The following is a 27904-nucleotide window of genomic DNA, read 5'->3' as shown; positions in this document are numbered from 1 at the left end:
AACACACATGGGCTTCTCACTATTATCACTATGCTCCATCTTTTCCCTGCTGGCGAAAAAGAATCTGAGGATGGAGCCAAAGCCCATGCGCAGTACGGACCGAAGGAGGAGTCACCGAACTCGTGACTTCCAAAGACTGTCCAAGAAGAAAAACAAACTGCAAACATCCGGGCCCAACACCAGATGGCGATCTATGCAAAAGTGTATAGATCTGCAGCTCTACATGCCAAGAACAGATGCATACTGGTAAGTAGCATATTCCTTCCTAGCTTTCTCACCACCTCATAAAGGACACCCCATCTCCAAAGCTGGAATTGCTAGGTGGATAGTCAAATGCATTCAGATATTCTACCAAAAAGCTAAACGCACATTTAACAATTCCTCCTAGAGTGCACTCAACAAGCAAACTAGGGGCTTCCATGGCATTTTTAGGAAACATTCCCTTAGATGACATCTGTAAGGCAGCAACATGGTCTACAACACACACCTTCATCAAACACTATTGTGTTGACGTCCAGGCAAAGCAACAAGCTTCTGTAGTCCAAGCTGTTCTTAAGACACTTTTTCAATCCACTGCAACGGATACAGGTGGCCACCACTGGGGGAGACACTGCTGTACAGTCTATGCAGTAGTATGAATTCTGCAGCTCATATGCCTCGAACGGAAAATGCTACTTACCAGTATGCATCTGTTCTAGGCATGTAGAGTTGCAGAGATTCATACGCCCACCCACCTCCCCGGAACTTGTATCTGTTCCAGTATTATCTTAATTAGATACATTCACATGGACATCTCTTCTTTTTCTTACTAACTTCATCATTTCCCTTCATGGCGAAAAACAATCTGCTCATGGAGTCGATGCCCATTGGCACTATCATCCAAGGTAGGAGACACCTATCTTGTGACTACAAAAGACTTCTTCCAAGACAACAACAAGGTGCAAGCATCTGAGCCCAACACCAGATGGCGATCTATGCAGTTATATGAATCTCAGCTGCTCTACATGCCGAGAACAGATGCATACTGCTAAGTAGCATTTTCCTTCCTGCTTGTTTCAGAGAGGGTAGCATATATTTTTTTCTATCTTTCCTAAGAAAAACCGCCTACTTCATTCCAGTAGTCTGCAGATGCAGGCAATACTGCTGTGACACACTCTAGGGATGTACGTTGTTTAACAATGTCCAAGATGTGCTTAGGGGTATTTTGTGTAGATTATATTTTTCCATTGTGAAACTCCCTCCGCGCTCTCCTAATTTGTTGATAATAGAATTTGAGTGCTTCTAAATATTTCAGCTTATTTTCTGTCTGATAATTCACCCTCCAGCGACGTTCAAGACGTTTGCATTGAGTTCTAAGCACTGCCAGTTCCTTTGAGAACCATTCAGCTGATGGAGTTTGGCAGGCACTCTTACAGGGTTTCAAAGGTATTAAAGAATCCACTACCTCCTTAATCTAGAGAGAGACTTGTTTATCTGCTCCCTGGGTGTCTGCCATCAATTCCGGTGCGCTTGAGGCCAATTTATCCCTGAAAGAGTCATGGGTAAGTAGCGCCCATTTTCGGGTCATTATGGACTCTAGTCGCATTCTCAGATTACAGGAGACCTTTCTCGGGTTCACAATCCAAAAAGGGAGAATTGAATGGTCAGACCAGACTATAGGCACAGGTGGCAGCGCTTCTACTTGGGTAATGTTACAAAAAAATACTATCTAAGGTATGGCCCTTAGTGAGCGTAGAGGTATGGACCAGCTGTTCCAGACCCAGGGCCTGTAGTCCCATGGTCATTTTACCAATTTCTCGATTTTTCTTTATTGACCAAATGTAAGTTAAAAACCCCCAAGATCATGTAATTGGGGTAGCGGATGGCATAAGGTGGCACTGTCTCGGCCAACTCATTAATAAATGCTTCTAGCCGGGCCCGGAGGTCTATAAAATAAGGAGACCCACACCAGACCACTCGCTATTAAGAGACATATTAAAAAAGGCTGCTTCCCAACGTAATATCGGCAGTTTAGACATTTTTATCTGGTATTCTTTTTTAAAAAATCACTGCTATCCTCGCCCCTTCCTCCCCCACCCCCGGTCTGGATCTATCAACCTTCAAAATAGCATATCCTTCAGGCAAAGCTTCCAGGATATCAGATGTTGATTGTTCATAGAACCATGTTGCCGCTAAGAATAGCCCTGCTGGCTTTTGATCCATTAGTAAGTCATGAATTTCATGGCTGTGTTTACTGAGAGACCTGCAGTTTAGAGACAGGCAGAGTACGGAGTCTTTTGCAAATTCCAATGCCCCTTCCCTCTTCCTTTCCTTCCCTCTTCCTTTCCTTTTCCAGGTATTGCTGAAAGGTTTCCAGATCCAGTCTGATGCCTGGGGAATATTCAAAAGATGAGAAATTTGCTGTTAAGTAGCCTCTGTCAGAAAGAGAGTTACTGAAGTTAAATAACTTGTTCTTTAAAGTTACAGTGGGAAATGCACGTTGACGATTGAGAATGCTTCAAACATTTAAAACTATGAAAGATACCAACACTGGAAAACTACTGTTGGAGATAAATAACTTTTACCTTATGGTTTAATGTCACAGTGCCTCTTGCCACAGCTACCGACCAGGTTTAAAATAGCTTACTTGGATAATAGTCTAGATCTTCGCTTTCATTCTTCTGGACTCTTTGATCTAAAAATCCAGTAATTTGTGCTGAACGTTTGTGTGAGAATTTGTTGTATATATTTCCTAAATTCTGCAAACGAGAGACGGAACCCAGCTTGCATATAGTTGGGTTTATTTTCTCAGTACGGATTTTGTATCAGCAGTCTGGAACTCTGTCATCAGACGGTGCAAGAGACCATAATATCTAAAATGGGTATGGGGAAGTTTGGAGTGTGCAGGTGTGACCAATTATTTAACAAAATAAAACCGCTCATATCGAAGGATATTGCACATAACGTCTGAGTTTTGTGACCTTCTGAATGATCTCTTTGGCCACATATAGTTGGTCGATGCAATTCCTTTACAACTTTAGATATCCTTCATCTTACAGTTTAGAGTACTTTATTCTCATTCACAAAAGCCAACCAGTTTTCCCACTGTCATTGGGAGTTGCCTCTTTCTGGTTTGGTGAAAAAGCTTTGGAGACTGGGAGGTCTGGATGGGTTAGTAGGAGTCTGGGCATGAATGGGGTCATAAGGATAGCAGACTCCCACAGGCTACTTTAGCCATGGCTGTTGAAAGCTGCCTTTACAAACAATTTGTGAAGGGATTAGAAGTATCTTAGGAACTGATTCACCTTAAAAGTCATTTTCCATTAATTTCACTCGCTTTTCCTGCTCTTTGGGGTATGATTGCACACAGCTTTGAAATGGGAATGTTGTTTGGCATGTGATAACATCAAATGAATTGCAGTCGAAGATGCTTGGTTGGTGATGTTGGCTATGGGTTCTTGGATATATTGGTTATCAATATGCCCCTTAATTTAAATGTTAATCAACATGAATATAGCAGATTCATGATTTGTATATTTTGGTCTTTTCTGTTATTTTTGTAGTATAAACATGTGATGAGGAGACTGGGGGATAATGCAGATAAAATTTCATAAGAACCGAGAAAGGCCCAACAGTGGGATTGAGGTGAAAATGAGGGTAACAACAGAAGTAGGTTAAGCGAACATATGTCTCATATTCACGTTTGTTATTGAAAATAATCTAGAATTGTACTTTTGTATTTAATCACAAATAGGTTCATCTTTTTGGGGCTTCTTTAGGAGGATTTTTGGCTCAGAAGTTTGCTGAATACACCCATAAGTCCCCTCGGGTCCAGTCCCTCATACTTTGCAACGCTTTCAGTGACACCTCCATCTTCAATCAGTCCTGGACAGCTAGCAGGTAAAGAAAGCAAGCAAGAGCTGTTCTTTGGCTAATGTGTACGTAAGAATTTGTGCAGGGCTTCCTGTTCATTACGACCTTCCTCAGACTAAAACGAAACTTAAGTCGTCAAAGTACTAGTATTTGGGATATGTGTTTGTCATGGGTAGTAATGCCAGTGTATGATGATGACGTGCACAATCAGATCAATATTAAATAACTGAAGGCTGCAATTCTTCCATATTGTTTCATATGGGAAGCAAGTCTTATGTATAGGACCAGATACAAAATCCCAATTGTTCTTTGTATACATTTAAAAATAAAGTCATTGATCACTGTGTGCTAGTGCAAAGCTGACCCAACAGAAACAGTGGTGCAAAATGCCATACTACTGTTGCTTTTGGGCAACATGTAAATCCTCTTTGCTTAGAGTATGGTTTCTGCACTTAGGCGTTTTGTGAATAGTCTGACATCAGGAGGCTTCTAGAGCGCAAGGATGTGCACAATTTAACATGGCTTCCTAATGCAAAATTGAAGATGGTCACCAGAGACCCTTGAGTGAGCCCAGCCACCATCGAATCCCAGGGCACAATTTAAACATGCCATCAGCTCTTGGTCCCAAATACTCAGGCCACATCATGGTCCCCTTGAACAGCTTTTGGGAACCATATTGGCCACTCTGATGTCCTGTCTCATTGAGGCTCCTGACTTAGTTCGGTTCAATGTAGGCACTCAGATATTTTTTATTTTTTAATACTTCAGTTCTTCCTCCTGCCAGGCAAAGTTGACTTTCCAAATGGTATTTCAATTCAAAGAGCATATGTTAGTTTTGGTTAATAATTCTTTTAACTAGGCTGGTGCTGGGACAGTATATTTTTTTTTAAGTAGATAGCAGCTTGTTTTTCTGATCTAAATCTTTTTTCCAGGTCGGCTTCATGTAAAATGAATTGTGCTTTTTTACATGAGTATTTCATCTGCTTCTTTGGATAGCCACTGTCTTACGGCCAGTTTAAGTAGGGTTTTAGAACTGGTAAAATAAATTCAAGAAGTAAAGAGATTTTAGACCCAGGAAGTAAAGGCATTTTATTCCCTTTACTTCTTTGATTCTAGGAAAGATGAATAGATCGGGCCAGTCGGAGCTCAGGCTTTTGAACTTCTTTATTAGAATGGACAGGTTCCAATCCCTGCCATTTGGTCAAACCTCCTCGCTACAAGATTTCATGAAAGCTTTGGCCTTGGTGGCATATTTACTCTGAAGACCAGGAGTTTATACGTTCGGCAAAGCGGCATGAAGCAGATATCCTATTCCTGCAGGAAACACACCTATTGGGTAATAAGACACTATGTCTGTCGCATTTTGGATACGTGCAGACTTTCCACTGGATTTACGCGGGGCTCCCGGGGGGTGGCCATCAATATGCAGAATCTCCTTCATTTATGTCTGACAATAGTTGGGGGTGACTTAAACGACATTTTTTGCCCCTACATTGACCGATGGCATGACACAGATAGACTCATAGAGCCCCTAGAATCAAAACTTCGATTTCTACTACAGGGAATGGATTGGGTTGACACTTGGCCGCTCAACCCGATGGATACGGGCTACACTTACTTCTCCAGTACACATGGGTTCTTTTCTAGAATAGATTATATTTTCCTATCAGCCACTCATGTACACAGGTTAGATGCAACAACGATACTGCCCGGAGGCCTCACTGATCATTCTCCCATGCTACTTGACTTGCGACTGGGGTCAGTACGCCCCCCTCTCCGATGGCGACTTTCTACTTGGCATCTCCAAGATGAACAATATAGGGAACATTTACACACGGCCATCTCTGAGTACTATTCACAGAATACTGGGACGGTGGAATCTCCCGAGATCCTCTGGGAAGCAATGAAGCTGACACTGAGAGGGGTAGACATTGCGTATTGCACGGCACAGCGTAGACCGCGTCGCGCAAAACTAACTCTGATGGGGGCACAACTCATGGATCTGGAGCGCAGGAGTAGGTGCGAGGATGGAGGCGCTGCGCGTAGACAATTAGTCCATACACAGCAATTATACGCCGGTGAATTAATGGATGAGGCTAGAATGGCGTGGTTTGCCACGCGCAGTAGAATTTATCAATGGGGGGGATAAATCTAGCGCACTTTTACATCGTCTCTGTCAGAGGACGCTTACCCCCATGATCATTCCGAGTATCTGTGGATCTGCTGAGGCTGTTCTCACTGATCCCGCACATATTGCAGCAAGCTTTGCCAGATATTATGAGAATCTATATGCCCCAGTGAGACTATATCGCCACATGTTGTATATAAATTTATAGGCGACCTGCCTCAATGAGCTCTGGCAGATTCAGTAAGGGAGGAATTGGATGTTCCAATCACTGTGGAAGAGCTCCAGGCGGCTTTGTTAGATATGCGACTGGGTATAGCACCTGGCCCGATGGCTTCCCATCTGAATTTTATAAGAAATATCAGGCCCTTCTACTATCCCCCTAAATGGCAGCACTGAATATGTCCCTTCAGCGCAGGCGCCTTCCCACGGACTGGCATCCTGCCGAACTTGTTGTTTTCCTAAAGCCAGGTCGACCCCCTGAACAACATGCCTCATATCACCCAATCTCACTTCTTAACATCGAAGCCAAGCACCTAGCTAAAGTTATAGCCAACCGCATAGTACCTCACGTTACGAGTCTAGTCCACCTGACCAGGCAGGCTTTATGCCGTGCCACACGACCCAATATACGGCGAGTTCAAAACGCTATTGCTTCCGTAGATCGCCTCGGAGAGTCTGCGGCATTCCTGTTGGCAGACATAGACAGGGTATTCGATTCCCTTAGTTGAACCCATTTATTTGCACTCTTGAGCAGATTAAATTTCGGCCCCAATCTCCTTAGATATATCCAACTCTTGTATACTGACATCACCGCTCCAGTCCGGGTGGCAGACTCTACATCACTAGCTTTTTCTATTGGGCGAGAAACCCGTCAGGGCTGTCCCCTGTCTCCATTCCTCTTCGCGCTGGCCATGGAGCCCCTTGCGGCCCTGGTACGGATTGATGCGCAGATTTCCGGCTTTGAGTGGTCCAGAGAGATTTCCGACCGCATTGCACTTAATGCGAACGATGTCCTGTTTTTCCTCATGCGACCAGACAGGTCAAAGCCCAGATTACTCCGAATGATGCAAATTTTTGGAGAGACATATGAATACCCTCAAATGTTATCTGTGGCATCTGCGGGGTGGTCGGCACATGGGCAAATGGGCCCGTGAGGTGACAAGTGCGCGAGCGTTTGAAGTATGTTGGGTCTTTTTGTCGTCCTCCCAACATATATCCTGGGAAAAGGAACCTGGCCCCGTTGTGGACGCAGATCAAGGAACAGACCCGTTCCTGGTCCCACCTGCCACTCTCCTTATTTTGGCAGATCCGCCATCTTTAAGATGGTCTCACTACCTTGTTTACTATATCAGCTTCAGAACCACCCATACCTGATCCCTTCCATCTGGTTTAGACAACTCAATTCAACTTTCTAACATTTTCTCTGGGGAGGTGGGGTAGCCCGGGTGGCGTTGAGAACATGTTTTCAGTCCATTTACTGTGGAGGTATAGCGACACCAGATGTCCAAGCATATTATGCGGCCTCGCATCTGCTCATCCTAAAATGATTGGTGGTATGGGGACAGGGGAGATCCCGCTTACGCAATTGAATGCCTGCAGATGGGTAATATGGCGCTCCACATGGTTCTATATATGGGCTCCGTCCTGAAAACGCTGCCTCCGGCTACCGTCCTGGTGTTCAGGATTTGGAAGAGTTTGCTTCAACAAATGGGATGGTAGGGCAGGTTAACAAAAGAAACGCCTTTATGGCTTAACGGTCTCCTCCCTTCCCTGGCTGAGCTATCTGGATTCTCCGGCTGGGAAGCTATAGGCATTTCCTGGGTATGTGATGTCCTTCATGGTCAGACCCTGAGGTCCTTTCAAGAATTGCAACAAGAATGCACAATGCATAGATCACAATTCTATAATTACCTTCAGTTCCGCCATTCCTTTAACCCATATCTCACACCAGGGAACCGTGCCGGACTTCAGCCCCATTGAAGCTAAAGTATTTATGGGGGGCTAGGGGAACATAAAATCGCCAAGATATACCAAATGTTGGTAACAAACAGCCCCACTACCCTTGATAAAACACGAGCGGCGTGGCCAAAAGATATTGGCCCACTAGATGTTGAAAACTGGGCAGAGGCACTGAAGTCTGCAACAGCTGAGGCGATTGCAGCACGACTACTATATATCCAGTTTAAGTATCTCCATAGAGTATATTACACCAGATACAAGCTCCGGCGAGCCGGACTAATTGCATCTCCACTTTGCTTACGGTGCCAAATGTTCGATGGTACTCTTATACATACGGTGCACCACACTTTCTAGTTTCTGGCGGGAGCTCTTCACATGTCTATCTGAGGTCCTTGTATGGGACATACCATGCACTCCTCGCCTAGCCCTACTTCACATCACTGACGATATTGGGGGTAACATTTATAAACGTCATTTATTACTTTTGGGCCTTACATGGGCAAAGCGTGACATTGCAAGGGCGTGGAAGGACGCATCCCCACCACTTGTTGGGGTGTGGAAGAAGGGGCTTGATTTTTGTATGGAGCTAGAGTTACCAATTTTTAAGGCGAAAGGTTGCCCGCATAAACACCCCTAGATTTGGAAGAGGTGGGTGGAATACCGTGGGATATTTCTGGAATCTATCACAACGGCCACCATAGATAAAGATGCGACAAAGAAAGTGGAAATATGCGATAGACGCAGTTGCGGGTGTATGAATAACCGAGCACTGTGGTTTGACGCAATATGCGATGTGGCAGTAACATGACACTACAGTTCCCTGTTGAGGCTATATGTTATATCATTGTTGTTTCTCCAGTGCTAGATAGATATCAAAAAGTCAACATCTTATTCATGTACATGTATCCTGTATTGTTTGCTATCCTGGCCTCGCCAGGCTCACTGTGGCTGCTGACAATAAAATCTGTTATGAAAAAAAAAATCAGGAGTTTATGTATGTCTGTGCTCGGACAACTGACTAGCAAAAGCAGCTCGCCTTGTGCTAGTAACCGGATATCTTCAGTGCTCCGTGACCCTTCTACATGACTTGGGCATTTCCATCAATGTTCAAAAGTCATTTGTTCTAGCGCAGAGGTTGGCCTCTTAGGTGCGGTGTTCATCACAGTCTGAGGGCCTTTCTTCTTTATCTGAGGTTTGCACCTATCGAGATATGATTCCAATGTTTCTCAATATGGCTGCAGTCCTAGTTCTGTATGTCATACACCTGTTGGGCATGATGGTCTTGTGCATCTGGTTTGTCCCACATGTGAGATGGTAGATGAAGGCCCTTCACTAGTGTTTAAGATGATGATAGCTCTAGCATAAGGGGATTTTCATGTTTCAGGTGCACATGTTCCTTGCTGTTCTTCCGGACCTGCATTAGAGAATGGACCATTGCAAGCTCATGGTGGGTTGTCAATTCAGCCCTTTGCAGCTACAAGACATTGTAGGTAAAAGGTGCCTCATCTTTGGGCTGGGGTGCTCATCTGGGTGACATGACTGCACAGGGCTCTTTGTCTATGTTAGAGCACCAGCTGCAAATAAATGTTCTGGAGTTGTGGGCAGTCTATCATGCTCTTAAAGCATTTTTTTCCTCCATCCTATGAAGGGCCATAGAGATTCCATCGGACAGTAAATCCAATGCTCACTATGCCAACAGACGGTGTAATGTGCTTTGGTGGACCTTGTGTTGCAAGGTCTTATACTTGTAATGCTGGACCTGGCAACAGGCATCCCCACTGTGATGGTAGATGCACAAAGTCCTCTCTCACTAGAGCGCCATGAGTGAGCACTTCATTCTAAAGTGACAGAAAAGGTCTTCACATTAGGATAGCCATACCAGCCAGGCCCTATGCCCAATGTTGCTGTAGGTGGACACCCCGTGGCGATGTGTATTGGAGGAGGCAAGAAGGCGGTCGCTTGCACGACCGAGTAAGCTGGATACTGACGCTCTCCCGCAGTAACCCTCCCCCGCCTTACTTTCTGATGTGGATGGTAGCTTCGATTGTGACCCGGACAATGTGATTTTCATGAAATGCTGTGGCAATATCGGCCCCTACTGTTGCACTCTCTGAAAGCTGTGCCTACCGGGTCTCCCGGTCTGCAGTATCGGCTGGCTGTGCTGGCAGTGTACCGGCTCTTTGTGTTGGTGGCATACGGAGCTCTCTTCGTACTCGCCAGCGGCTATAATGGCCCCGAAGAACATAGCCAAGGGCACTAAGACCTGGGGGCCTACGGCAGTCACAGCCTCCTCCTCCGCCGAGAGCCAGACGAAGCCCAGCCTTGGTTGAAGCGGAGATGGCGGAATATGCCGCTGTACTAACTGCTCCTCTCCAGGTCCTGTGATGAAAGGAGGTAGCACTGCTTGGAAACTTCAAATGGTTCCTGAGCTGTTCAAGAAACAAACGGGTAAAGGTAAGAACCCAGTGGAAGCCGAGGCAACTGTTTCTTTAGTGGATTGCTGTGATAAGGCAATGACTTTCCCGGGCAACAATGTTACTGCAGCCGCACCGCTACCCTTGCCATTACATAGCAAGGACTCTGTTACTGTGGCAATTTCGGCTGACAAGAGCGATGGTACTGTGGTTATTCAGGGTAGTTCGGAGGACACGAGTAGTGATATGCAGAGCATTGAGACTGTGATTGCGAAGGCAGGCACCATGCAAATTTCCTCTTTACAGGGTGAGTCTGCATTGGCTGGAAACATGATTATTAGTGATGTAGCACCTTTAAAAGAGTCTGCGATGCCTGTTCCAACAGTAATGCCTCTTGTGTACCCCTAGTTCTCCCCTCAACTTGATGAGGTCGTGGGGCAAGGAACAAACCCCAGAGAAACTGCAGGCTCAGACATGCCACTACAAGGTAAAATTACCCTCGCCACTATTTACCAAAGCATAATGGCCCATCGAGAGGAGACCAAGGGCGGAAGGTCTTCGGGTTCAGGGTGCTGTGTGAAAATTGCAAAACACAGTGCTCCGAGTTGCCAAGACCTGTACTGAGTTCTCAACAAGAATCGGGGAAGCTGAAGCGAGGATTTCAGTAATGGAGGACGAAATAGTGCAGCAGAAGGCCACTATAGCATCCCTGCAGTCTCTGAAAGAGGACACTGCTTGGAAACTGACGGAATTGGAAAATTGTTCCAGAAGGAATAACTTAAGAATTTTGGGAAAACCCGAAGGACTGGAGGGCAAAGACACTCGGCAGTTCGTTATCGAACTATTTTCAGAAGCCTTTCCAGAACTCAAGCAATGGAACTGGGAAGTTCAGCTCCAAAGAACGCATAGGTTCCCATTTAATCAGCGGATTAGAGCAGGGGGTTCAAATGAAAGGCCAAGGGCGATTCTGATTTGTTTTAACAACTCTTTGTTACGGGAAGCAATTTATGATTTAGCACGTCCAGACAGGAAGAGAGGGAGTAAAGGATGTGAGTTTTTTGTTCGGCCAGATTTCTGTCAGGGTACAGTCCAAAAGAGGTGGCATCTTCGTCAAAGGATTCCACTTTTTCAGGCGAAGGGAGCACAGGCTTTTTTACTCAATCCGGCTAAATTAAAAATTATATATAGTGATCAGACCCAATTTTTTTCTATCCGAGATTCTAGCAAAGGAGTTTTTGAATACAATTTGAAGTGGATTGAGGGATAATAGGATAAATATGTATTTAGCCAATAATAGGGTGCCCCTTTTCTTTCTTGTGTATGCTTGTTTTTATTTGGGATCTTTTTGCTTTTCTTTTCTTAGGGGGGGGGGGGGGCGGAGGAGCGTTCAACTATCCACTTCCCATCACAGAGTACTCAGTCCTTATGACTCATTTGGGAGGGGGTGAGGTTTGGGTGGGCTAGGGGTGGTGGGACTGGGGGGGTGGGGGGAGTCACTGTTGGTATCTGATTATTGTTATGCATTATGGTTATGGTACCTACTTCTATATGAGAGACAACAATCTTTTTCGTTGTTATGAAACTTGGTCCTGAATTTGGGCTGGGCAGATGGGATTTGAAAATATTTAGATATAATAATGACCAGTAGACTACGTATATGTTTGTGGAATATATGCGGCTTCAACGATAAGAAAAAAAGAGGGGTGATGGCTCAAATCTTGCAGGTCATGCGTATTGATGTGCTCTGTATACAAGAAAACCATATCCCTTGGAATAATCGTAAGTGGTTGAGTGATTTGGGTATGGAAATACTTGCATGTACTAGACGGAGCACAACTACCAGAGGGGTCGCGATACTGACTAAACACTATTTGGGAGTATGTAAATGGATAAAAGAGGCTATCTTGGGGCGGTGGGCCATCGCTGAAATTCTTGTTATTGGTTCTCCATTGACTATTTGCTCTATCTATGGTTCTAATTTAGATGACCCGGAAGTGATGCATTTTCTGAGTGTTGTATTAGCGTTATGGTCATCCACCCTAATTCTTTGTGGAGACTTCAATCTTCATTTAGAGAGCTGTTTTGATATAACTAGCAACCTTCCATATAGGGGCAAGAAAACTAAAGTTTTTAAAGCTACTCAAAGCTTAGTTAAAGAACTCGGGTTGGTGGATGTATGGTACACCCACAAGAAGGATGATCCTGGAGCTATTTTTTACTCCGCTCCACATAAAAAATATGTGCGTCTGGATTATTTTTTCATTCCTGCGGAAAAAGTACTGAATGCTAAGATAGAGCTCACACCCAGGATCATCTCAGATCACAACCCGTTAATTTCAGAATTAGGTATTAGCCCTGGGATCCAGCCGAAGGCATGGACGTTTGAACGCAAACTATTGCTGGATTCTGAATATTGCACTTATATGGGCGATTGGATTAAAGAATCTTTCAAAATGAATCGGGGCACAGCCCCTGACCCTATTGTATGGGATGCCTTTAAGGCCAGGGTTCGGGGGGGAAACACTCAGCTATTCTATAGCCAAACAGCGGAAAATCCTGGTGGAAATTAAGGGCTGGATTGATCAGTTAAGGTTATTAGAACTAGAGCTTATGGGGGAAATAACTGGGCAGCAAAATAGTGAGGTAACCTTAAAACCTATTGCAATCTTAAAAATGAAAATTCATCATCATTTTGCTATGATGGTAGCGGCTAAACTGGCTCTGTACAGGACTCAAGTATATGAAGCTGGGGAAAATACCGGTAGGATTTTAGCGAAGAGATTGCAGCAAAAGGAAATAGCTAACCGAATCTATAGAATTCAGGACCATCTTGATCGGATCCAGGACTCCCCAGGTGAAGTTTTTGATGTGTTTTCTAGGTATTCTCATCACTTATACACAGAAGAAGAGACAATAGGTGCAGAAGATATGATGCAGGAATTTAGACTCGAAACTGAAACAAATAATGTTACACAAGATCAAAACGAGAAATTGGCTGCATGTATAACCTGGAAAGAGGCTGAGGGAGCAATATTGTCTTTAGCCACAGGAAAAGCTGTAGGTCCGGACGGTATTCCTCTTTCGGCAGGTGCTTTGTCCGGAACTTATGGTATTGTTTCTCTCTGCTCAACGTGGCTCTGCTCCTGTCTCTTGGCGTAAAACTACCATAATTGTCTTTAAAAAAAAAAAAAAAGAATGAACCTGAGTTGTATCCTTCGTCATACTGGCCCATTTCGCTTATTAATTCGGATAGCAAGATTTTTTCAAAAACTATGGCTTGTCGCTTAGGAATGGTTATTACCCCTTTAGTATCCAATTTTCAGCATGGGTTCATCCCTGGTAGGGACACAGGTGACCATGTGAGATGGGTAATAGCTCTTTTAGATTGGGCTCAGACAACTGAATCTTCACTGGGGGTGATCCTGTTGGACGCCGAGAAGGCGTTCGACATGGTCTCCTGGAGTTATATGTGGAATGTCTTACGATGGAAGGGGTTTTGCTGCGAATTCATACAAGCAGTGAAGACCTTATATATACACACCCAGAAGCAATTATACGCATTTCTGGACAGGAGTCAGGATCATTTAGTATCAGCAGAGGTACAAGGCAAGGGTTCCCGTGTTCCCATTTACTATTTGTATTATACATTGATTTATTTCTTAATAAATTAAATTTGAGCACATATATTTTACGCCGGTAAGCTTTTATAATATCCGAGTATAGAGCGTTGGCGTACGCCGACGACATTGTGGTACTTACCAGCGATGTATCTTCGGCGCACCCTACAATAAAGACATTGGCTGCGCAGTTTGGTAGATTTTCCGGTTATAAATTAAATGTAGATAAAACTCAGATGCTTTATTCAGGTACTGAATCTCCGGCAAATCTACCAATCGTCTCTGAAGCAACATATCTGGGAATTAAAATTACATCGGAAGTGGATCAGATTCCTGATCTGAATATTACCCCAGTGATGGATAAGGTGAAAACAACATTGGAAAGATTAGATCACCATCTTTCTCTTCATGAGAGGTGCAATGTTTTAAAAATGTTAGTCCTTCCTAAATTTCTCTATATGTTCAGAACAATTCCCCTTGAGTTCTCTGCTTCTTGCTTCACTAAACTAGAGCGGATCTGCTCTAGATTTTTCTGGGGGTATCGCAGACCGAGAAGGGCATTTAAGAGGATGGTCTTACCAAGACTTCATGGGGGTTGGGGTATCCCATATTTTTTGGTATATTATTGGGTGGCTATGGTGCAATATATGGGTCCCCTTTTTAGTTGGGGCCAAGGCTGAGATTCCCTCTTTCAATAGACCATCTATTTATGAATTTGGGATGGGGGACGAGGCCAATTCTTGTTTAGTTAGGATTATAGAGCCCAGTTACTTTAAAAAGACCAAGTTCAAGATACTTAAAGCTGCTTATGTAATCTGGAAACCGATCAAGCGTAAGCTTCACAAATTAAATGTAAGTGCCTATACCCCCTTCTCCGCTTCTTGTTTGCTCCATATAATCTTTCGGGATCAAGTTACATTTAGATGGGGTTTAAAAGAACTTCGGTGTGTGGGTGATCTGTTTGATAAAGGTCAACTTTTGTCTTTTTCAGATCTACAGGAGAAATTTGGCCTTGGCAAACAAGATTTTTTCAAATATATTCAAATCCGTAGATTTTTGGGTCGGTTGGGGTCAGGAATAGAGCAACAGGTTGTTAAAATCCCATTAATCATAAAAGTGAGGAAAAAAACCCCAATAGGTCAGCTATATCAAACAACTATTGGAAACATTCCTGGATGGTCTCAACAAAATGGGCAAATAAACTGGGAGTTGATGGTATATATATATATATATTCTGCTCCAAAGGTTGTCCACCTGGTGAGCAGCACTCGATCAGCAGCTTTGTTTATGATAGGCATGGACGAGGATCCGCTTGCAGGAGCCGCTCCGTAGTGGAATTGCCTGACGCGTTTCGAAGCTCCATATGCTTCTCTTCAGAGGCTTTAACGGAGACGGTGTGTGCAAGCGCTGAACCTACTTCGCCATTTTCATATTGCACTCCCACCAATGGGAAGCTCGAATGAGACTGTGCATTGTGGGAAATATGGTCCGGATAGCACACAAATCTTGTCCTGTATGGACCCTGCAAGTGGACTCGTCCTCAATCCTGTTTGCCGCTGCTGGCCCACATTACTGACGTGATAGTTACCATGTCAGGTGGCCCCCGTAACATTGCGGGGTGGTGCAAGCTCCGCGGCAGGACGGCCGCGTGTTATATTCTGCTCCAAAGGTTGTCCACCTGGTGAGCAGCACTCGATCAGCAGCTTTGTTTATGATAGGCATGGACGAGGATCCGCTTGCAGGAGCCGCTCCGTAGTGGAATTGCCTGACGCGTTTCGAAGCTCCATATGCTTCTCTTCAGAGGCTTTAACGGAGACGGTGTGTGCAAGCGCTGAACCTACTTCGCCATTTTCATATTGCACTCCCACCAATGGGAAGCTCGAATGAGACTGTGCATTGTGGGAAATATGGTCCGGATAGCACACAAATCTTGTCCTGTATGGACCCTGCAAGTGGACTCGTCCTCAATCCTGTTTGCCGCTGCTGGCCCACATATATATATATACGTTTAAATTGTAATTAACTTTCCCCCTGCGTGCTCTGCAAAAGAATACGGCCTGCAGTGATTTAAAGCAATCACGTGGGTCATTCAAAAGTCAGAGACTCCTCCCGTGATCAAGGCTTGCAGAAGCAGAAACGTTGGGAAAAGGATGCCTACTGCCTTCGTGTTTTTCCATGAATAAATGAAATGAAGCTTACAGCCAGAGTCGGTGTGCCTCTTTGTTTAAGGAGCATCTTGTGGTATTTAAAACTGGAAGCCTCGTACCAGCAACACTGGCCGCCCTTCAAGGTCTGAGTTCACTTTGCGAGGCAATCTGTTGTGGGATATATATAGCCTTCCCATTGGCCACCCATTCACCGATCAGAAGGAAGGTGACTATTTTTAAACGAATCAGTGACTGTGTTGCATTTCACGAACCTGAACGAGAGCACTGAGTAAGGCGAGAGACGCCGAAATGCATTTGTTGTTCATGGTTTTTAATTAAAATGAATTTTCGGACACCCCGTGAGTGCTCCTTAATTGTGGCGGAGTTGTTTAGAAACACGCGAGTCCTACCCTCGCGCAAGGAGTCACCCGTTATGGAGTTCGGCAGTGGCATATGGTGGGAAATCGTGCAAGCTGTAAAGTCGCCCATACTGCCTGAACCGCAGCTGGAGAACTCTCTCGTCCACCTATGGAGGTGGCAAACTATATAAGTTTGTGGTTCCCGCTTATTGAAACGGCGCCTACGAGAATGTGAACTAACATCCCGCGGCTGCAACGAGGGGTGCCCGACAACACAGGATCTTTCAAGTGGCAGGCCCATTTGGGAAACGATGGAGTGCGGCTGGGGTTGTATTAACAGAGCTCCAAATGGATGCGGAAAGAACGACATCGAAGCTGACACCAGAAAAAGCATCCATTACTGCTGAGCCAATTACATCGGGATTGCAGCCTTCCCATTGGCCACCCATTCACCGATCAGAAGGAAGGTGACTATTTTTAAACGAATCAGTGACTGTGTTGCATTTCACGAACCTGAACGAGAGCACTGAGGAAGGCGAGAGACGCCGAAATGCATTTGTTGTTCATGGTTTTTAATTAAAATGAATTTTCGGACACCCCATGAGTGCTCCTTAATTGTGGCGGAGTTGTTTAGAAACACGCGAGTCCTACCCTCGCGCAAGGAGTCACCCGTTATGGAGTTCGGCAGTGGCATATGGTGGGAAATCGTGCAAGCTGTAAAGTCGCCCATACTGCCTGAACCGCAGCTGGAGAACTCTCTCGTCCACCTATGGAGGTGGCAAACTATATAAGTTTGTGGTTCCCGCTTATTGAAACGGCGCCTACGAGAATGTGAACTAACATCCCGCGGCTGCAACGAGGGGTGCCCGACAACACAGGATCTTTCAAGTGGCAGGCCCATTTGGGAAACGATGGAGTGCGGCTGCGGTTGTATTAACAGAGCTCCAAATGGATGCGGAAAGAACGACATCGAAGCTGACACCTGAAAAAGCATCCATTACTGCTGAGCCAATTACATCGGGATTGCAGCCTTCCCATTGGCCACCCATTCACCAATCAGAAGGAAGGTGACTATTTTTAAACGAATCAGTGACTGTGTTGCATTTCACGAACCTGAACGAGAGCACTGAGGAAGGCGAGAGACGCCGAAATGCATTTGTTGTTCATGGTTTTTAATTAAAATGAATTTTCGGACACCCCGAGAGTGCTCCTTAATTGTGGCGGAGTTGTTTAGAAACACGCGAGTCCTACCCTCGCGCAAGGAGTCACCCGTTATGGAGTTCGGCAGTGGCATATGGTGGGAAATCGTGCAAGCAGATATCTACATATATATATATATATATATATCGATTTGGCAAACCGGATCTTAATGACTGGCAGACTAAGAAGTCAGCACTATATGTCCCTCTTCGACTTAAATTATATTCCTGGCAAAATTGCTAAATCGGGGGTTACGATGGGGGACAAATGTAATAGGTGTGGGTTGCAGGCTGCAGATTCGATTTATATGTTTTTCTCTTGCCTAAGACTGGGACGTTTTTTTTTAACAAGAGATTGAGATTTTTTTAGGTATAATTCTTGGAGCTCATGTTATAATTACTGGGGAATTATTAATTATAGGTGTAGGTTCTGACAGGGAGGGCAATTTAAGATCGAGATCCACAACCGCTATTCTATTTATTGTTATGGCGCTGGTTCGCGCATGTATTACCAATGATTGGATTAGTCCTGACCCACCAACCTTCATCAACTGGCGGTCAAGACTATTAGCCACGTATAATTTAGAGTTATCAATTTATAAGACCAAAGATAGAAAGAAATGGCGATGGGATGCAAAATTTGAGCTCCAATATCGAATTGGATAAAGCAAATTTAGGATAGGCAACGAAGGCTCTCTATAAGCAGTATTAATATTGGCTGTTTTAAAATATATTTTGTTGTAAGATTGTAATTTAGTGAAGGGCTCCGTTAGAATGTTCGAGAATTAGGGGTATCGATTATGATAAAACGAATTGTTTGAATGAATTATTATTCTGTCTGGGATACCCAGCCCATATCGGGCTTGACAGTTTTGTGATCTCTTTTATATGTACAACTGTTTGTGATTGTATCACAACCTTGTGTTTTTTTGTATACAATGCCTTGATCAAAAGGGTAAAAAAAAAACTCAATAAAAATACATCTAAAAAAAAAAAAGATATCCATGCATAAATTTCTACGCTACAGTCACAGGAATTGTGCTCCTTTTTGTGAAATATGCTTCTGTCCAAATAGTTACCTGGGGGATGACTTTAGGATCAACTTGCCACTGAGTCTGCTTTATATATTCCCACCCATCCCACTTTCAAAAGTCCTGCAGAAGGAGAGTGCTGGACGACAGACCTGATCGAAATAGCCTCCGATGCGGTGATGAGGATTTGATATACTGATCTTGTATAACTCATACCCCTCTTTCTCTCCCACAGCAGGATGGTCCAGTCCTCCACCCCAGTCTTCTGGCACTAGAGTTGCATGCATGAAGAATGATCAGTATAAACTAGAAATGGGTTTACCACTAGTAGTGGCAGACGTCATGGCTGCTGGAAAGCCTGCTACAAAATCCATTTGTATGGGCTGCTTGTTAAAATGTGTTGCTCACAACTCTGAAGGATTTAACCATTTCTAGCCTTGTCTCTCTGATGTTCTGTTCTCTTGTACTTTTCTGTGCCCAGCAGGGTTTGGCAGTTGCCACTCCCCAAAAATATCTTTTGGCTTTGCCTGCTTTTCTGTCACGCTAAGTTGGTTCTCTGCACCAACCCTTCCTTCTTCCGGAAGGTAGTTTCTGCTACAAATTTTGTCACTGAATGAGAGTAATCTTTTCTTTGTGGTGTTGCTGCCCCGTATAGAGGGTAAGCATGCAACGAGGGTTAAAAGCATCTTGGGTAAAACAGTAGTGTTTTCATTTAGCTGTGTGTGGGTCTGTTTGTGTATGAACATGTTACATGGTATTTAATAACTTACTCCAATACTCTGTTTCAACTGTTTTTTTTTTTTTTTTTTACAGCTTTTGGTTGATGCCAGCATTCATGCTGAAAAAAATAGTTCTGGGGAACTTTGCATCTGGGCCCCTGGATCCTGTAATGGCCAATGGTATTGATTTCATGGTGGATCGGGTAAGGTTACTTGTGATATTGTGGGTGTGACGACCCCACCAGGTTTGCTGGTCTTGATTCTCAGTCCTTTCATATGTACAAGTATTATGCAGGTTAAAATACCTTGGATATGTCATTACCAGCTTAAAAATAAGAAAATTGATTCCTGGTCTATTTCCTTCTGTAGTTTCCAGCTTTATATACAAATAATAATAGGTCCAGTGTGTTGGTACAAATTAATACAAAGCTGTCTGGTACATACTGAGCATGCATAGCAAGCTGACCACATAGCACTATTGTTCACCAATGTTTCTTTGCCATATTGTATTAAGATCTACAATTGTACAGTTTGTCAGTGGACTTGTGCTTTCCCTTCCCATGGTCTCCCTAATGCATTGTTAAAAGCATAAAAATAGGCCAGATTATTAAATGGCTAGTGTAAGTTTTATTAATTGATGTATAAAAAATACGCATTTTATTTCTCGTCACTTTAAAAAAAAAAAAATTGCTTGCTTGTGTTGAACTTGTCTTTATTCTTTTTACTTATTTTTGTAGCACAGGCAGTTGCTATATTTCTGTCTTTTAAAGTGGGTTCAGGAAAGACAACAACACTATCAAAGTGTAATAGGATAGATTCCAGTTTTGGCAAGCAGTTAAAATGTGTGTTATGAGATTGTAGCTGACACAAAATTACTTCAGAAATAGAACTTCTAACTTGTTTGTCTCTTTTTCCAAAGTTGGAAAGTTTAAATCAAAGTGAGCTGGCTTCTCGACTAACTCTGAACTGCCAGAATTCCTATGTGGAGCCCCACAAAATCAGAGACACTGCAATAACGATAATGGATGTAAGTTTGCAGGCGAAGTTTTAAAATGAAATTTCTTTGAATATTCTCTGAAAAGAACATAATGTATTGAGATGCCTAGAATTGAATTATGTTTGTAAGGAAGCTTCTATTGAATGTCACATACATTATAATCACTTTCGAAAAGGTCTTCTTGAGCCAATTTAATCAAGGATCTTGAAAGGCATGTGTAAACTAGAGATGGTCCCTCACTGTAATGTGGGACCTTTAACTTTTTTCTTGGAACTATCATTGGCCTTCTTTCTTATACGCAAACATATATAGTTCTGATAGCATGATATATATATATTATACACATACACACACACACCTATATATACGTACATACACACACATATATATATAATATTCTTGAGATTCAACAGATAGCAGTCTGGAATGAGTCCTTCCCTGCTTGTTTCGATCATAGCTCTAGAAGGTTGATATGGTCATCTTTTGTTGACTGACAATTGTTTTTAATGGCCCATGTGAGCATCCTGTCCTTGTAAAGAGGCCTCTGTCACCAGAGTTTGAACTTGACATCCTTGAAAGAATAAGATCCCTTTTAGTAAGATTTTCAGTTGTTCACCCATGAAAGTGATTGGACAATACCCTGACAATGTATTATCTGAACAAACAGTGAAGCACTCATTCCAGACCGCAATCTGTCGAATCCCAAGTCATATAGAAATGGCTAATAACCGGAAACCTGAACATATCAGCAGTTCATCTACCAGGCATACAAAGTATTGAATCAATGTGGCATACTGGAGTGTGGCGCGTTGTCCTTTGGCTTCCCAAAAGGTAATGTGGTTGTCAAGCCTCCACTCAACTGCTCACCCTGTAGAGTTGGTTTCCAGAAGAGACCGTTTGACACTTTGTTCTCTTTTCTTCCGGGTGTCTTCCTTCGCTTCGGCATTGTCTTTTCTGGGAAATGTATTGTGGAAAAATTAGCTTTTTGAACCAGTGTAGTTGACAATGTCTCTGGGAGAAACAGACTCTGAAAGTAAAGTATATTGCCTCCTAAGAAAAATGTGTGTTGGGCAGACGTGGAAGGACTCCAACCAAAGGGGAATGTTCCTTTTCTCAAAACCCTAGGGTAACTTTAGTTGTAAGGTACATTTTTGCTTCTCTTTGATTACATGTGATTGGAATAATTTCCCCTTGTTGTTTCTCTGGTGCATGGTTGGAGCTTATAACTATTTGCAGACACCCACTGCCTACCAGGTCATTGGCGATGATCCAATTCACACTTACTTCACACGCATATGGACCACTTTGAGGAATGATCCCCCACCAATGCTTTCATGCTGGTAATTACTCCACATTTTGTTACAGTAACTCATATACTGGCTCTCCTTCTTAGTGGCATTGTTGGTCTGTAGTCACTTGTCCACACTGTCTTTTGTGCAAGGCTACAGTTATCGAAGGGATTCCATGCTCTTCAATTCGAGGATCAGAACTTTGACCATGGTCCTCCTCATCATAACCAAGCCTTTCCATAATTTGTTTCCCCACTCCTTTTGCACTAACTCCAGTAGGATTCACCACATGGTACGATTTCTGTATATCTTCATTTAGCAGAAAGGTGAGAAACAATAAATATATTCACAGTCATCGTCTTCCTCATACTTTTGCAAGATGGAAAAGTATGTATGGATGTGGTGGCATTGGCATCGGACAACTGTATTAATGTTGTTTCATTCTTACTGGCTGGCCAGCTGCTAAGTCCTGCCCATTGTACCTGTAGGGTTTGTTGAAGGGCATGTTCCTTTTCTTGGGTTTGTTGCATTTGAAATTGAGTAGCTTGGTTTGAATGTTGCCCATCAACTAATTTGTGAATCATATTTTCAATTATTTGGGAGTTCAAATGGAACTTTTTGGAGCAGATTGCAAGCTTGCAGTATCTGGTGGAGTGACAAGTATTTCCAAAAGATGTTTAATATAAGTCCTGCAAGAAACAAGGTCTGATTCACAAGACCTCTCCCCAGTTCCGTAACCTCTCCCACCTTCTATCCAATAACCTGAAAATTCTCCCTCCTATCTCCCCACTTGTCTGCAAAAAAGCAAGTTCTGATCAGCAAGGCATCATTCCAATACCTACCATCTCATTGACTTCCTTGATAATCCTATTTAGACTACTCCCCACAATGACACGATCCTGTTCCTCACCTCAGTTTTCTGATTGGTCCCGATATTGAGAAGGAGTTCCTGTTTAGAAAAACTAGAGCTGTGATCTGTTTAGTAAGGAATAGGACTTCCCCTGCCCCTCTCCCTACAAGGTTGGACCCAACTCTTTCAAGTCTCGTTGGGGAAAAGAGATGGCAAACATGGTGTCTCCTTGGTGGCCTGTATGGTGGTATTTCAGGGTGGCAAATGATATGGGGGAAAAGAGGACTGTATACATAGTGCTCATTCATAGTATGGTCTCAGGTGGAAAGTACAGCATTGCACAGAAAAGAGATAGCTGGGCTTCAAAAGTTCCCCATTGCACAAGACTGGGACACGCTGCTAGTTGCCTTACAGACTGGCAATCTGGCAGAAATTGATGCCGCCCTGTCAGCCAATCAGTGATAAACCCACCAGCCCCCCACTACACAGCTAAGGGGAACTGACGCGCCTCTGGGTTTGCAGAGTAGATTAATGTTGGTTCCCCCTGGTCTGTTATGTATAGCCCCGCACACCCCCTCCGTCCTCGGACACAAGGGTCCTTTTTGCTGGCAGCTGCTCTGCCCTGGTATGTGTACTGTGAGAACTATTCATTTGGTGCATGGATGCGTGGAAGTGTTCTGATTGCATACAATAATGCACGGTTAACACTGATTGTGTCTAGTGGATGGCAGGCGTTCTTTTAATGTTTTAAGTTTCAGTTATGTTTAGGAAATTTTGGATAATGTGCTTTATTGGTACTCATTAGCGAGCGATATATACGGTTTATCATTATTTAAGTCCTTTCTCCTACCAAATAGTGAACTGATGTTAAAATTCGACTGGCTAAGCCCCGGATGTAACTGGTGCGCACACGCAATCTCCTTTCTGATGGATACATCTGCCAGTGGATTCCTCACCTTGATTCCTCGCCTTGTGAATATCTCCTGCGCCAGCAACATTTGAAAACTTTTGTAGCAGTCCACGCCGATGAGGTCGAAGACGACGTCACAGAGACACGGCTCCGCTCGCGACTCCGCTGACGTCACCGGCTCCATAAGAAGACCTCGTTGGCATGATGACGTCGGTTCCCTTTTTTCCGCGCCGTCGAAGCTAACGGTTTTCGGGACTCTCTCTGTAGCTGTGTTTGATACTTTGTTTTCTGCTGGTATCTCTCTTCTTGTCTGCAGCTGAAGATATCGACGAAGAAGTCCGAGTTTAAGCCTTGCCGGGAGTGTGGTAAGCACATGTCAATAACGGACCCGCATGAAGACTGCGTATGGTGTATTTCATCGGACCACGATGTTGAAGGCTATTCTTGCTGTCGCAAGATGAGCTCAAAGGCTCTGAAGGAGAGGGAAGCCAAGTTATTAATCACCAGGATGAAAAAGGAGAAAAGAGGTCGGAGAAGATCGAGGTCGGCGTTGAAGTCGACTTCGGGACATGCTTCTAAGCATAAAAAAAAGAAGAGGCATGGATCTCGACATCGCTCGGACAGGAATGCGGCTCCGAGATCGACCTTGCCCTCTTGACGTCGTAAGGACACTGTATCTCCTTCGCCTGTTCCTGATTCTCCTGTTGGCCTGTGGCTTCACCGGAGCATTCTCCAGCTCTGGCACCGGCTCCATCTCCGATGCCAGCTCCATCTCCGGCTTCGTCTCTGGATCCGATTGAAGAGCCTCCAGCTCCGGGCGAGGCTTCGGCTCCGCAGATTTCACCGTCGGCGCCGATCGGCCCGAGTCCGGTGATGCCTCAGCCTGAACCATATCCATCATTTCCAGGCCCAGGTCAAGATCCAACGCATTATCTTAATGCTATGTATGGGGTCTTCTCCAGAGCTTTGTACCCCTCTGGCGCACCTTCGGGTCCTATGGGTCCTATGGCCTTCAGTTTGGGAGTTCCCCAAGCTTATCCTTAGGCTTCCTTCATGCAATTTTGTCCAGCGACACCGTCTTAGCATCCACCGGTGCCGAGGACATCGACGCCGCTTCCTTCTTCACCGACTCGACCTCGTTCGACGGAGGCTGTCCCTTTGGATCCGAGCTCGGCGCCGTCGTATTCGGTCACGGCGCCGCCGACTCCTGCTGTGAGGATCAGATCTAGGAGGGAGCCCCAAAGGGTACTAGAGGAACAGAGGTACCAGATGGAGGAAGTGGAAGAAGGTGAGTTGATGGAGTCGGACGATCTGTTTGAAGAATTGAAGGAGGCTAGTGGCCTGGATTTGTCGCCTGAATGGGAGATTACCCCTCCTGCTGATGATCCTTCAAAGGATGTGGCTCCCTACCACTCTGTTATTAAGAAGGCGGCTGAGCTTCTGGATCTGCAGTTGCCATCTGCAGAGTTTAAACCAAACATCCTGACAGAGGTTCTACACTCTCCTTCTTCCGCGTCTGAGCAGGAAAGGGGTCAGGGATGCTACTCCCGGTATTTCCTGATTCCGAAGAAGGACGGCAGACTGCGTCCAATCCTGGACCTCAGGATCTTGAATCTTTTTCTGAAGCAAGAGAAGTTCAAGATGCTCACCCGTGCGCAGGTTCTTCAAGCGCTGCATCAGGAGGACTGGATGGTGTCGATCGACTTGCAGGATGCGTATTTCCACATCCCCATCCTGAAGTCACACAGGAAGTATCTCCGGTTTACGATAGGGTCGCAACATTATCAGTTTGCGGTCATCCCGTTTGGTCTTACTACTGCACCTCGAGTCTTCGCCAAGGTGATGGCAGTGGTGGCAGCCCATCTCAGAAGATCGGGGATTCCAGTTTTCCCCTATTTGTACGACTGGCTGATCAAAGCAGAGTCGCCAGAGAGGGTGCTTCATCATCTGCAGGATACAACTCAGCTGTTGTACAGATTGGGTTTTTCGATAAACGTACCCAAATCCCACCTGGTGCCCTCTCAGGGCAATCTGTTCGTAGGGGCGGTACTGGACACTACTGTGTCGAGCATTCCCTCCTCCACAAAGGATTCTCGACATACAGGAAATGAATCCCTTGTTTTACAATGGAGCGGTCGTTCCAGTCCTGAAGGTCCTTCGTCTGCTCGGTCTGTTCGCTTCCTGCATTCTGTTGGTCAACCATGCACACTGGCACATGAGGGCACTCCAGAGAAGCTGCAGCGGATCTGTCTTGGTGGAGTGTGGAGGGCAATCTGTCGCAAGGAAAGCCCTTCCATCTACCTCCATCGGTGGCCACTGTGATAACGGATGCATCCACTTTAGGGTGGGGTGCGCATCTGGGGGATCTGGCGATCAAGGGTCTTTGATCTCCAGAGGAAAGGTTGCTTCACATCAACCTTTTGGAATTGCGGGCGATACGTTTGGCACTCGAGGCCTTCCTCCCTCAACTTCGCGGTCAGTCGGTTCAAGTCTTTACGGACAACACTACCGCGATGTGGTATGTCAACAAGCAGGGAGGAGTAGGGTCGCATTGTCTCTGCAGAGAGGCTCTGCGTCTCTGGTCTTGGGCTCAGGATCAGCAGATTTGTCTGATGGCAAATCATTTGGCCGGGGTTCTGAACGTGCGTGCAGACGGTCTCAGTCGGCACGAGTGGAGGTACATCCGGAGGTGGTTCGTCACGTCTTCCGGACATGGGGAACTCCTTGGGTGGACCTGTTTGCCACTCACGAGAATGCTCACTGCCCGTCATTCTGCAGTCTCCAGTATCCGATGCAGGGAGCGTTGGGGGACGCGTTTCAGTTGAGATGGGACTCGCATCTCCTTTACGCGTTTTCTCCCATACCCTTGATTCCTCGGGTTCTGAGGAAGATTCGCCAAGACCGGGCACAAGTCATATTGATCACCCCGGATTGGCCAAGAAGGGTGTGGTATACAGATCTTCTCCACCTCTCCTCGTGCCCTCCGCTCAGTCTCCCTCTGAGGGCAGACCTCCTCTCGCAGTCGCAGGGGCAGGTTCTACACCCCCACCTCCAAAGCTTACACCTTCATGCCTGGAGATTGAACGGGGCAACCTGAATTCTTTTTCTCTCCTGCCGGATGTGGTAGATGTAATTTTGTCTGCCAGACGCCATTCCACTAAATCTGTCTATTCCTATAGGTGGTCTAAGTTTGTTCTTTGGTGCGGAGAGAAATCTAATGACCCTTTGAGGGCTTGTTTATCTGACCTTCTTCAGTTTGTCTTGTCTCTTGCTAGGCAAGGCTTTGCTATAGCCACTGTAAAGGGATATCTTTCGGCCTTGTCGGCTTTCCTTTGCTTGCCGGATCAGCCGTCTTTGTTCAAATCTCCTATTGTTTTACGATTTCTGAAAGGCCTTACAAACCAGATTCCTCCAACTCCTTTTATTGTACCTCAAATGGGACTTAAATCTAGTCTTAACTTACCTGATGGGTTCTCCTTTCGAGCCCTTACACAAGTGTCCCTTGAGGCTGTTGTCTTTCAAAACATTTTTTCTCATTGCGATCACCTCGGCAAGGAGGGTAAGTGAGCTTCAAGCTCTGAGTTCAAACCCCCGTTCTTGACCATTCATGCTGAAAGAATGGTACTCAGGGCTGCTTTTCTGCCTAAGTTGGTAACTTCTTTCCATCTGGGGCAGTCCCTTACCCTCCCTACCTTCTATCCTCCCCCTCACCCTTCCAAAGAGGAGGAGAGACTTCATCGCTTGGACCCTAAGAGGGCGGTGAGCTTCTACCTTGATAGAACTAAAGACTTTCGAGTGGACGACCAGCTCTTCTTGGGCTTTGTTGGCTGCAGGAAAGGCAGTGCGGTGCACAAGCGCACCCTTTCCAGATGGATTGTCTTGTGCATCAAGACATACTACTCTTTGGCCGGTAAGGAACCTCCAGAGGGTTTAAGGGCTCATTCTACTAGAGCTATGTCTTCTACGTCTGCCTTGTCTAGAGGTGTTCCTGTGGAGGACATTTGTAGGGCGGCAACTTGGGCCTCCCTCCACACTTTCGCGAAGCATTAGTGCTTGGATTCTGAGGTGAGGAGGGACGGACACTTTGCTTGTTCCGTCCTTCAGGACTTTCTGGTATAGAAGGGTGGACACCCTCCTCCGGGAGTGGGACTGCTGTGGGAATCTTTACACAAGGTGAGGAATCCACTGGCAGATGTATCCATCAGAAGAACAAGTTACTTACCTTCGGTAACGCTTTTTCTGGTGGATACAGTATCTGCCTGTGGATTCCTCACTGACCCCACCGCCTCCCCGTTGTCCACCCTTGTATACCTACAATTCTAATGATGGTGTTTCAAAATGTATTTGTTACTGTCAAAGGCAGTGTGTTATTTCTTTTACCTTCATATATGATCTCCACACTGTGTGTGTTGCTTTGTATATTATGTACTGTG

The 27904-nt window shown here is 44.9% G+C and overlaps 1 protein-coding gene across 5 annotated transcripts in view; it reads left to right on the top strand.

Moving 5' to 3' along the window:
• Positions 1-27904, top strand: part of SPG21 (SPG21 abhydrolase domain containing, maspardin) — a 339779-nt gene that overhangs the window by 237030 nt on the left and 74845 nt on the right. For all 5 annotated transcript variants that reach the window (XM_085644558.1, XM_085644559.1, XM_085644560.1 and 2 more), the window contains 3 exons: positions 3734-3879; positions 19520-19628; positions 20345-20452. In XM_085644558.1, the coding sequence (XP_085500684.1) occupies positions 3734-3879; positions 19520-19628; positions 20345-20452 (363 nt within the window). The remainder of the gene's footprint in view (positions 1-3733; positions 3880-19519; positions 19629-20344; positions 20453-27904) is intronic.

This window comes from Triturus cristatus, chromosome 3_1 (genome assembly GCF_964204655.1).
Source record: "Triturus cristatus chromosome 3_1, aTriCri1.1, whole genome shotgun sequence".
NCBI classification, from domain to species: Eukaryota; Metazoa; Chordata; class Amphibia; order Caudata; family Salamandridae; genus Triturus; species Triturus cristatus.
Note: the sequence above shows the minus strand (reverse complement) of the source record. Positions and strands in the feature narration are given on the sequence as shown.